This window comes from Triticum urartu, chromosome 5A (assembly GCF_056163025.1).
Source record: "Triticum urartu cultivar PI428250 chromosome 5A, HENAU_Tu73, whole genome shotgun sequence".
NCBI lineage: Eukaryota > Viridiplantae > Streptophyta > Magnoliopsida > Poales > Poaceae > Triticum > Triticum urartu.
In genome coordinates this window covers 361,547,544-361,560,577 of record NC_141877.1, presented here as the reverse complement: position 1 = coordinate 361,560,577, position 13,034 = coordinate 361,547,544, and the positions used below count along the sequence as shown (strand labels likewise).

General features: G+C 47.3%; 1 protein-coding gene across 1 annotated transcript; it reads left to right on the top strand.

The window, feature by feature from the left end:
* Nucleotides 1-8,508: 8,508 nt before the first annotated feature.
* Nucleotides 8,509-9,512, top strand: LOC125556002 (uncharacterized). Its single transcript, XM_048718806.2, has 2 exons — nt 8,509-8,647; nt 8,739-9,512. The coding sequence occupies exons 1-2, from the start codon at nt 8,639-8,641 to the stop codon at nt 9,243-9,245; spliced, it is 516 nt and encodes a 171-aa protein (XP_048574763.1). The 5' UTR covers nt 8,509-8,638; the 3' UTR covers nt 9,246-9,512.
* Nucleotides 9,513-13,034: the final 3,522 nt, after the last annotated feature.

The window sequence follows — 13,034 nt, the reverse complement described above, 5'->3', positions numbered from 1 at the left end:
GTTATTGACCGGAGACATGTCTCGGTCATGTCTACATTGTTCTCGAACCCGTAGGGTCCGCATGCTTAAGGTTACGATAACAGTTATATTATGAGTTTATGCATTTTGATGTACCGAAGGTTGTTCGGAGTCCCGGATATGATCAAGGACATGACGAGGAGTCTCGAAATGGTCGAGACATAAAGATTGATATATTGGAAGCCTATGTTTGGATATCGGAAGTGTTCCGGGTGAAATCAGGATTTTACCGGAGTACCGGGAGGTTACCGGAACCCCCCGGGAACCATATGGGCCTTGATGGGCCTTAGTGGAAAGGAGAAAGGGGCAGCCCAAGGTGGCCACGCGCCTCCCCCCTTCCCTTAGTCCTATTAGGACTAGGAGAGGTGGCCGGCCCCCCTCTCTCTCTTTTCCCCCTCAAGGAATCCTATTCCAACTAGGATTGGGGGGGGGGGATCCTACTCCCAGAGGGAGTAGGACTCTCCTGGCGCGCCTCCTATGGCCGGCCAGCCTCCCCCCCTCTAGTCCTTTATATACTGAGGCAGAGGCACCCCAGAAACACACAAGTTGATCCACGTGATCTATTCCTTAGCCGTGTGCGGTGCCCCCAGCCACCATATTCCTCGATAATACTGTAGCGGAGTTTAGGCGAAGCCCTGCTGCTGTAGTGCATCAAGATCGTCACCACGCCGTCGTGTTGATGGAACTCTTCCCCGACACTTTGCTGGATCGGAGTCCGGGGATCGTCATCGAGCTGAACGTGTGCTCGAACTCGGAGGTGCCGTAGTTTCGGTGCTTGATCGGTTGGATCATGAAGACGTACGACTACTTCCTCTACGTTGTGTCAACGCTTCCGCAGTCGGTCTGCGTGGGTACGTAGACAACACTCTCCCCTCTCGTTGCTATGCATCACCATGATCTTGCGTGTGCGTAGGAAATTTTTTGAAATTACTACGAAACCCAACAAGGACGACCCGGCCAGCCAGCGCCACGTGGCATGCCCGCAGCAGACGGCAAGCAGAGAAGCTTATCAAGCACGCCGCCTGATTCCCACCAACGCATTCAAAATCCCAGAAGGATCCAGCTGGACGCAACCGATTCCCGCCGGCCGGCTCCTCATGAGTCGGACAAAGCTTCCTTCAGGGCACCCAGAAGAGGAAACTGTTGAGGCTCCCCGGCTCCTCAACCGTGGCCCCTCACCAGCTTCGGGGACTACTGTCGGAGTAATGGGCCACGGGTAGCCTAACTCGAGCCCCCGAGCCTTTCAAGACAACGGGGCCGGCTGCGCCCCTCAAAGACGTCAAGATAAAGACTCCGCCTTCTGGCGGCCGGTTGGCCAAGCGGCCGACTGGTCAAAGGCGGCCGAATTCCGGAGGGCGGCATCCCGATGGGCCAACTCCTAGAGAGCGGCCTCCAGGGAGGCCGGTTCCTAGCAGTCGGCCCGTGGCGCCCTCAAAGTATGCGCCCTCATCAAAGAGACAAGACGGGGTACAGCTACAGTGCAAGCCTTCCCCTGAATCCAGGGACGGGCGTGGCCATAGTGCCCCGTACAAGCGGAGATCTCCGCACGACGCGGCACTGTTGCCTCTCCCCCCATACGTCACACCTGACAGGCGGAGTCCTGTTCCCACGAAGGCCTGTCAGGTACGGCTTGTAGACGGCGGGCCCTACCTGGCAGCCAGAGCCCTGAAGACGGAGGAGGCTGGGGCAGCCGGACCTCGGAGGAGCCGGCTACCAGCAGTCGGCCAATCCCTCCCTCGGGCCCCATACGCCATCAACCAGATGAGACACGAAGTGGCAACAGTGATCGCCGACCAGGCGGCGGGACTGTAGCCACGCTTCCCAACCAAGCCTGCGTCATTAGCATTACTGCTACAGTGATCAGCAGCTGGCAAGACCCGCAAGCGGCAGGAGCGGCTTGTCGGCTCCGTACCAGACCAGACGGCGGGGCCCACCAGGCGGCGGGCCCCAACTGTCGGCAAAGAGGCCGGCGACCAGAGAGAATGATGATCGGGCCCTACGTCCGGTCGGATTACCATTGTACCCCTGGGGGTAGGCCTATATAAACCCCCCAGGGCACCCATGCAAAGGGTTCGGCCCTGTTAGGACTAGACTCATACCTAGAGGAGGAGAGAGCGTGCCTGCCTTCTTCCACCTCTAGCAAACAGCTCGAGGAGCACCATTGTACCGCTTACACATTAGTGATCATGCGGAGACCCTGCAGAGAAGGACTAGGGGTGTTATCTCCTAGGACAGCCCCGAACCTGGGTAAAGTACGCCGGCGTTCTTGTCTATGCCTCATCCCGCTTCCAGGCACCGGCGACGTTCTACTCGGTCCCACCATGATAAGCCATCCTTTGGCATATGTCGGACCCAACCCTCGACAATGTGTCCCCCTCCTTTCCCTCTAGGATGAGTAATCCTTTATTTTCCATATCCATATGGTCAAGTCCTTAGGTTTGTGAAATCATGTAATGGAAAAATAAGTGCCAGCGAGTATCCCAAAAGGAGGGTCAAAATGGGTATAATCGATATCAATCCATAGACTTCTTTTAATAATACAAATTTTGAAAAAATAACCTATAGTTTTTACCTCTACCCTATTGATTATCATTTCAGCGATCAACTTTCTCTATTTAACACCTTTGAACTAATTTCATTCATTGCTAAAACATGAACTACAACTGAAAATAGTAAAGATTCGAACTCCCTACTAATAACACTATCGACAAAAGGAATAATGCTTCATGGACTACATGACTAGCTCTTATACGAGTTCCTTGTAAACCACTACTTGCGTACATTACTCCAAATGAATCTGTCTTTCCGGCGAGGGATCCACCAGGTAGGCCCATGATGATAGCCGACCCAACTAAGGGCCTAGGTCCAAAGATGCTCAGGTCGAGTGCAGCGGCGCCACCAGTCTTGGGCTAGGAGACCTCCTAAATGGTGATCTCCACGTCGGTTTGTGCTACTAGCGCATGAAGGAGACGCCTAGTGGGCCGGCCCAGGAAAACCTTCGCTCAATCGAATGTGACCTCATGCGAAGCAGTCATTCACTAGATCACATTGTAGGCAACCTCGACAGTGTCCTCTCCTCGGCAGTGTCTGCGTGTCCTGTGGGTGGCCAGGTCGGCGGCTGCCCTTTCTTGTCAGCATGTTGTAGCGGTTTTAGCCCGCATTTTCGTTAATTAACCGGGCAACTCTCTTTGACCTATTTTAATGAATCGGGCCTAAGAGACCGAACTTCAAGAAAAAAAATCACTAGATCACATCTTGCTGGTTGATAGGTTGAGTGGGGGACTAGTTGACCATGACTTAAAAAATCATTTTAAAACCATGTCAATATGAAGAGTTCATAAAAAAATAAACGAGAATTTAAAAAATTTCATAAAAAATAGCAAAAATGAAAAGTTCATGAAATTGAAAAAGGTTCGTGAAATTCGAAAAAGTTCAGAAAGATTGAAAAGAATTTTATAAAGTTGAAAAAAGTGCATGAGCTAAGAAACATGAATTTGAAAAAAGTTCAAGAATTGGAAAAAAAGTTCATGAATTTTATAAGTTCACAAATTGAAAAAGGTTCATGAAAGTTGGAAATGTTGTTGATTTTTTTAAAAGTTCATTTAAAGAAAGTTAATGAATTTGAAATCAATTTGAAAAAGTTCATTAAATTTGATTTTTTACAAATTTGGAAAAAGTTCATGAAATTGAAAAAGCTATGCAAAATTTGAAAAAAAATCACTATGATAGGAAAAAGTTTGGAATTTGAAAAAAAGGTCACGAGCTAAGACACATGAATTTGAAAAAGTTCACTAAGATTGGAAAAAAGATCGCAAATTTGGAAAAACTTCAGGAGCTAAGACACACAAATTTGAAAAAATTCATACATTTGCGAAAAAGTACATGGATTTAGAAAAAATATATTACAAATTTGGAAAAACTTCATGGATTTTAAAAAGTTCACGAATTAAAAAAAAGTGTTTAAAAAAGATTGCAAATAAAAAAGGGGAAAAGAGAAAAAAAAAAGTAAGAAAACCCGGCCAAACTAATACATAAAACCAGTAGAAAAAAACGACCGGAAGCTAGTAGAAGCTTCGCACAACCAGAAAAAACCCGGGAGCCAACTTCCCCGCTCGAGCTTCCATTCGCGCGTAAAGTTTTATATGGAAATCCCATATATAATCTGTCGAGTGGGAGGGTGTGTTCCCGGACGCAGCTTCGGTGCCTTAAAGGCACCTGACTTTGGGTCACTGACATGTGGACCAGCCACCCGTTGGATCCACATATCATAGATACAAAAGCAGGTGCCTTAAGGCACCGAAGCATTGTCCGTGTGCTCCGTGTACCGTTATAACTATGCCGGGCGCCGAATAGGAAATGCGTTGTGCTAGTCGGTGTCCAAAATGGTTGCTCATTTGCAGCAGTGGACACCACTCGCTAGAAAGGTGGATGCAGATGCCAGTATCCTGGTGATCTACAAGATTCACGCTTCTGCTATCAACTTGGTGCACTCTGCTCCATCTCCGCCCATGTCTAGCTAGTGCCTTATGTTCTTTATTTTGCTTGACCTCGTGCCTTGAGCTCTTGGTTGAACTTATTTGTCTGTATTTGGGCTGATGTACCTTTGAACCTCGTTTATACTGTATTGGTTGTAGTTGGATTATGTTGCCGTTATGACTTTATTTATAAAGTAAGACGTGGTGCGATGTGAATTTTTGGAACATGGGTCTAGGCATAGCCGATTAAGAAAAAAATTCGAAATTTTTTTTGCGACAAAAATAGTCTACCATAATACTCACGTTTAAAGTTTCAACAACTGATCTATATAGTATTCTGGCAAAAAATAGTGCAGCTACGAAAACCATGAATAGTAGTGTTCATATAGTATTGATTCTGTTGTATTTTGCTTGGAATACGGAGTAAATCATTTTTTCCCGAAGCTTTTACCGTGAGTATTATGCTAAACCGTGCATGTTACCAATTTTTTTAAAAAAATATTTAACTATTTTACTCCTTTTTTTAATTCGGGTGCAACCAAGACCCAGGTTCTGTTGTGTATTTTCAACACTGTGTCATTTTATATCTAAAAGAAGAGATGTTGATGTGAGTCGGACGCCACTGCCTATTGCCCCGGCGGAAGGGTAGCACCGCCCAGACGAAAACCATACCATACGAAACCTCACTCAGAAGTGTAAGCAAAAAATCTCACCTAATTGTCTTTTGTAAATTGTCAAAACCCTTCTCAACCACCTTTGCCAACCACGAAAGCAACGCTTCATGTGCGACGTAAGCAACATGTTCCCTCGTCCTGTTCACCTTTCTTCAGATCTGTTCCGTCAATCCCTGCTGCATCAAAGCTGTTCTTGAGCTTGTCCATGACGATGCAGTTTAGGTATTTAAGAAGTTTGATTTAACTTATGTGACCCTAGGTCACATTCTACCATCGCACTACTTTTCTTCTTCTATAGATTATAAATGCCTTAGCAATTAAACAGAGTTGGCATTATAGTCATTCATCAACACCTCCCGGTGATTGCCAGGGACATCTCCTATCAACATACTACTTGGGTGTATACATTACTGGACGTTTCCACTCTCTCCCATATGGAACTTTGATTCTGACATTTTTGCTGACAAAATTGTGAGAGAACGATGTGTTACATAACAAACGACTGGCCGGGGGCTCAAGATCTACAACAATGCAGTTTTACTTTTATTTTTATTTTTTGTGAAGTCGGCTCCTTACAATCCGATTCATTAAAAAACAAAAGAGAGCTATTTGATTAATTGTCAAAAAATCATGTAAAAACCGTTACAACACGCCTACAAGAGAAGGCACTGCCCCTTTTTGAAAAAAAAAAGAGAAGGCACTCCGGCCAACTCGACTATCCACAACCCCCGTACACACCATCAAAAAGAGGACCACTATAAAGGTTGCCTGAAAAATGTCATTGTCATCACTCCTCTCCGAGCAAGCGATCCGACTCACCGTGGACAACCAACCAAGAACCCTCAGGCCAATCAACATATTCAAGCCATGTCCACCTATGCCAAACAATCGACCAAATATGTGAAGGATCAGGTAACTCCCACTTCGGACTTCGGTGACGAGCCACACATAGGAAAAAAGAAACGCAATCCGAGAATCGAGGCCATGCCACCATCATCGTTGTCACAAGAATCACAGCGCCATCCGAGGCGAGGCCACCGCCCCGCCAACCGTACCACCTCAACCAAGCACCACCACCACAACAAGGCGGCTCTGAATCAGGCGAAGACGTCGTCGCCGCCACATAAGTCGCCAAACACCAGACCCTCAATAGCACCAGCTGAAGACGGACACGGCGATGGTAAGGGCTCACAATGCAGTCTAACTCAATTGGGTGTGTACTTGTGTTAGGCGTACGTTAGGCTACCTCATGCCATAACCAAATTAGCACATGTTGATTGCCATGGCCATCGCTGTCCTCCTGTGGCTGACGAAAAACGCGAGACCAGAGTCTCGTTTACCCCCTACGTGTCCACCCTCGCTCCGCCAAGCATGCAGGGCTACTGCGTAGGCCGGCTGGACATGACGCGAAGCAAATCACGGCGTGGACAAATGCCGCCGATTTTGATGTTAACTCGACGACAAGGCAAGCAAACACCTAAACCTCAAGCAAGAAACTGCGGCGGCAAAACGGCTCTTTGGCTCCTCTCTCCTCTGTCAGATACTTCCTCTTCTTGGCTTAGCAACTTCGTGACGAACTGAGAGCTGCATCTGCATGTGGCCTGGGCTGAGGAGCCAACAGGATTTCGAATGCGATCAACGAAGCTGTGGCATTCGGTTCACAAAGCTTCTTGAAATTGGCAGTGAAAAATTAGTAAACTACGTATCTTCTGATGACCGAATTGCAGGGGACATTTCGCTATTTTTTTTTGTTTTGGCCGATTCGGCCACACTAAGCAACGGTACAAAGTGAACTTGTTCTGATGCTAGTTTTTTAGAGGAAAACTTGTTCTGATGCTAATAATGCAGGAACATAAACAACGAAGGTTCTTCTTCTGTCGCGAATCATCGACTACCAATCAGTTCATCAGTTCATGTTATGTGAACCTCAGCTTGTACTACTAGAGTACTCCATCGAACAGAGTAGTTTATTTATGAACTCTTTCTTTGTCAGTGAACTTTTTTGTGCCACGAGATTAATTGAACTGCTCGGTGCTTGACAATGATATGGGGTACCCACCATAATGTAGATCTTTTGAGGACCCCTCCAATGATTATCCCCGAAAATATCAGCGCGCAGTTAGGAGGAATTCAGCTAGCAAACCAATTGGAAGACACCATCTAACACCCAATCTGCGGTAGCACATTTTTTTATAATCGGCTGCGAAAATCATAACCTTGAAAGCAGGAAAACACTGGTCAGCTAAACAATGAAATGGGCAAAATCAGGTCAAAAAAACAATCAAATAGGCAGAAACAGATTGGAAAATTCTAGGTTAGCGCAATCAACATCAATTTCATACAGAGAATGTACTACAACCATCATCTCAAAGCAGTATTTAGTTGAATAGTTGGCATCTTCTAGGTGTTCTTCGAAAGAGCTTCACCCAAACAAGCATTTACTTATGTAGAATTACATAAAGTTTAGACTTTGAGACGACAAGCAGAATATGTAGGTCAACGAAAGGACCATGTAAGTAAGAACGGTCTACGTTCAAACGAATTTTGAGTATCTACTTATAGTATGAAAAGTATGATTTAGGGTCGCGATTGTGCCGAAAGTGAAGCTCAGGTGCTCCAATTTCTCAAACGTTGCTATTGTCGCATGCATCTTTTCACCCCGTAAAGACAAAGGTATTGATAACTGACCATTCGACGTACATTTTTTCACACACTTTCTTGAGACGGCGAGAGAGAAAAATTCAGAACCCTCTTTCGACAAAATGACCTTTACTGGTAGTTTCAGGAATTCAATAACGACACAAACAAACAAGGCAAATTTTAACATGGTCCCTCTTACTTTCTTTTTTTACATGTGAGGTAAGAAGGTAAGAGTTAATCAACAAACAAATTTATTCCATATACTTCATCCATAAAAAAATATAAGAGCGTTTAGATCACTATGATAAGGCAATCAGGGGACTAGCTATAGGGCCTCTTTCGATAAGCTCAGCTGTCTACACCACGAAAACGTGCAATCACAAAAGAAAAAAAAAACACCACAAAAATGTGAGTGGCAGCCAGCAGAGACTGCCAAGATATCTTCTGTCTGCCTTTCTGAAGGGGGTCACTGATGCCTTGGACCAAATGCGTGGAAACTTCTGCCGCACTAGCACCGACCAGAGAATATCAGCCACTAATACGATCTTGAGCCTGGCCTGTCAATGATTCAGTATAGCGAATGCACTGTTTGGTTGGCTGATTGGTTGTTTGTTCCATTCGGCCACCTTTCTCTCTCCAGACCCTTCTTTGCTGCTTCCCTCGTCTCTCTGCCTCTCTGCCTGCATATAAAAGGCCAGAACGTCTTCTCGCTCATAAGAGGCGGCTCATCTCTTGCATCTGTCACACTGCACAAAAGCAAAACCACTCTTCAAGAGTAGCTAAAAGGACAAATCGGCAAGAGGTTGTGTGAGATTTGGTGCAAATCGCAAGATGGTTAAGGTATGTCACCACTTGTCTTGTTCCAGGACTAGCTAGTGTTCAGTTTGATTAATTTTGTGCATCGTTCTGAATTTTTGGGTATTTGTTGCAGCAAAAGATTGTCCTCAAGTTAGCTCTGGACGACGAGAGGAAGAGGAGGAAGGCCTTCAAGGCCGCCGTTGGCATGTCGGGCGTGACATCCGCGACGATGGAGGGGGACAAGATCATCATCGTCGGGGACGGCGTCGACCCGATCACGCTGACCACGATGCTCCGGCGCAGCCTGGGCTACGCCGAGCTCCTCAGCGTGTCGTCCGGCGACGACAAGAAGAAGGACGGCTACGGCGCCGCCTACGGGTACGGCGGCGGCGAGAAGAAGAAGGACGGCTACGGGTACGGCGGCGCCGACGGTGGCGGGAGCGGCATGAGCTTCGGCGGCAAGGAGGGTGGCGGCTCCAAAGGTGGCGGCGGCGGCGGCGGATACTCTCAGAACGCGGTTGCGCCGGTCACGTACCCCGCGTACCAGCAGTACAACGCCATGCCGTCCTACCCGGTTTACTCCTACCCTGCTCCGGCTTATCAGCATCAAGAACAGGATCCCGGCTGCAGCATTATGTAGTAGTGGCATACTCTAGTTGTTAGTTAAGGGGAGATGATGCGTCGGAGAGATCTGGAGAGTTGCGAGCGGTGTTCAGGCCATGATTTTGATGGCCTGACCCAAAAGTTGGCTGAGAGGGCAGAGAGATGCTGGCTCCCTGAGCACTGAGTAGTACTCTACATATGTAAAGTACAGGTTTGCTGGATCAGCAATGGTGGTTTGGAGCGTGGTAACAGATTGTACAGGAGGAATGAATAAAAGGAAACTCAGGTGTTTGCAAGCATAGAAGCACAAGATGCAGAATCACTCAAGATACGGCCCGATCGGGCACGGTTAGTTCAGGGACTGCATCAAAATCATTTACTCCTTCTGCCTCATAATATAAAAGCGTTTTTAACAGGAGGCCCATTTTTTTTTGAACATCAGTACAGACACAAGCGCTTATATACACGCGCATACACTCATCTATGAGCACCTCCGAAGGACTAAGTCGGCATATCATCTTGAGATTTACAAAGTCACCGGAAATCCTGAAATAAATCCAAAAATAAATGCGAGCATCATGATTTGAATCCTGGTGGGCTGGGGATACCACAGTCCCTCTAACCATCCAACCATAGGTTGGTTCGCAACAAGAGGCCCACTTACAAAGCAAATTAAAGGATAAACATGAAACTAGAACAAGCCTTACACATTCTCAAAAAAAAGGAACAAGCCTTACACCTAGCCGAGGCCCGACTAAAGACACCTGGCCCCACGACAACACCCCCGAGAGGGTGACGGCACGAAGCGTCGTCGTTACCAATTCCAAAAGATTAGAGTTTTCACCCCGGAGCCTAGCACAAGGACAAGATCCACATCGACATCTTTAGGAAGCAAGTAACACCTATGGGCGCCACCGTCACCGGCGCCAGAAACACAAAGTTTTTGCTTAGAAACTCGCCTACATCACGGGAGGATCCCGATCACCACCACAACAAGGGTCAGCTCAGCCACACCGGATCTGGTTACTGCCAGAGCATTCCAGAGCCTCCCGTCCACTACACACTTTGTCACCCAGATGACCAAAAGGTGAAGCCACCACCAGTGGCGGAGCCAGGAAAACTTAATCAGGGGGGCCAACTGATGTTAAATCATGTTGGGGAGGGCCAAAGCCAGCAAAATCATCATAAATACACAATATTAGCAGCAGATAATCCCTCATATAGTGGCAAAATCTGCATGTTGACCTAGGCCGGGGCCCCTGCTAGCACCCCCCTGCCTCCGCCACTGGCCACCACCACCACCTCGGATCATGCCGGAAAGCCAACCATTGAGGCCACCATCCAAGACCACCGATCCCGTAACCATTCCCCTAGGCACCACCAACCATCTACATCATGACCATGCAACCACAATAGTAGAATCCAAAGGCTCCTCCTTTCACCCCTAGCCCGACATTAGCCATCGGGCATGGGTCGACGCCCCCACAGTAAGAAGCGGTCACACCCGCATCCCTAACCGGTCCCGGTGGACTGGAGGGGATACAACCCAGGAACAATATGCATGCCTTGTGCTTACGAGAACATGTCGAAGAATTAACATCAACCACAATACATATTTTTTTTTGCGGGAATCAACCACAATACATCGACTAACCTGTGTCGGATAAGCTTACATAATACATCTCCTAGTGTCGTTCAGTTGTTGCCGTATGTGAGCGATTTGCAACAAAATAGCTTGGATCGCTTCTCGTCTACAACAGTGCTACTAGAACACAAGAGTTTAAGAAGAGAAGCAGAGGGTACTTGAAGAACGGACAGGGATAGAAGAACACAATGGACAGTTTCAGCACAAGGCTAGCGTTTTAGTAGGCACTTGTTACATACAGTGTTCACCGAAATATCTGTACCTTTGAAAATGGACCCACATAAACATGTATAATGCTTTCACTTTACAATGTGAATACAAATCTACGCATACTAATATACGTCATCGAATACATGAAATACGCAAACAAGATTGACAATCTAGGCGCAGATCGGCGGCCCACAATCTGCATGCCCCTGCCATTGCGTTTCGCAAATCCCCTCACGGAGACTAGGGCCCTCTTGGAGAAAATATTAGAACCCTAAAGGCGTCTTTGATTCGTAGGATTTTGAAAACGTAGGAATAGAAAAAAGGTATATGATTGGAGTGGCAATGCCCACTTAAATCCTATAGGGTTAGCAATGAGTGTTTGATGGCACAGGAAAAACAAAGGAATTGTAAAAGGAGGTTGAAGTGGATGTTAGATTTCCTATAAAATGTAGTATAAAAGATTCCATAGAAAAAATTTCTATGAGATTCAATCACATGAACCAAAGGCCCAACATAGAAAAAAATCCTAAAGATAACAATCCTCCTGAAATCCTATAAAATCCTTTAAATCAAAGGAGACCTACATATATGTTGTATTGATATGATCCTCCTATGGGGTATATATGGAAGTACTATGTGAGGAGTGGCTTGAAGCATAAGACAAGTCATTTGATTTAAACCAATTCTATCTCTATCCTTCCTTATCTCTAACTAGCATGTTTATACTTCTAACATCTCTCCTCAGTCCTAGAGAAAATGAAGCAGATGTTTGTGACTGAATTTAAAGTTACATATGTTTTCATCTCTTCTCCATGTACATATGTTTTCAACAAAAATGTTTTTCCCTGCAAAAAGAAAAGGAAGATGTTTCCTTTTTGCTAGGCGCGAGCCGCGATGTAGTCATAAGTCATACAACTGTTGTAGATGATGCAACTCGGCTCGGAGGTGTGGATGCAGATACATATCGACGGCTTGCTACAAGTACTGTGAAGACGCCGTGCACCACGGCCGCTCGATCGGTAGGGGGTGTTTGGTTGTCTGCATGAGGCCTGACCTGGCTCGCGCGGGACGCAAATGGGCCGATTGGTTCTTGCTTTTACTGTTCGGCCCGCATGGCACGAACCTTAAAGCACTCCCGGGCTTGGCTCTCTGGGAACGCTCGAATCAGAAATTTCTATAGGGCCAGGCCCGAGCGGTGCACGTGGGCGGCGGTGGCTAATGCGTGCGGCCACGCTTGAGAAGCCGCGTTGCTTCCCGAAGCGCCGGCAGTTATTAGCCTCACCGCTCCCTCTCCCCACTCTCCCCCACTCTCTCAACTCTCACCGGCGGCGATGGGTCGGAGGATAGCAAGAAGACCACCAGACTCAATCATCGGCAAGCGGATCATCTCTTGGCCCGCGGCAATGGCGGTAAGCACTTCTCTGTGTTCGTCATGCACTACTTTTTCCCGTTCGATCCAGCAATAGATTCGATCCACAACGGAGAGGGGAATGGGGAATAGAGGTAGATAAGCATGTAGAGGTAGTTCTTACTAGTTCATACTACTTCATACTAGTTCATGCAAGATTGAAATAGAGGTAGATGCGGATGCAGTAGAAGGGGAATTGGGGGTACACAATGGACACCGGCTAACCGCGGCGGCCATCACGGGCGTGCGGAGCGGCGGCTCGAGTGGCTCGCCTTCATCTTCTTGTTCATCGCCGTGCGGGGCGGCGGGTCGTCGTCGTCGTCCTCGGCGGAGTTGAGGTCGATCTGCCAGGTACGACGTCCTGGCTCCAGCGCCCTCGCTGGCATCTGTACCGCTTCTTCCTCCTCCTTAGGCTCCCCACCGGTGACCGCCGGCGGCACGATTGCCGTCTCCCAGTACACTGCGGCACAACGGCCATTAGGAGCCCAGTAGTTCTTGTACTTGGACCACTTCTTTCTTTGTTTAGCGTCGTCAGAGACGGCCTGATTCATGCCCGGTGAATC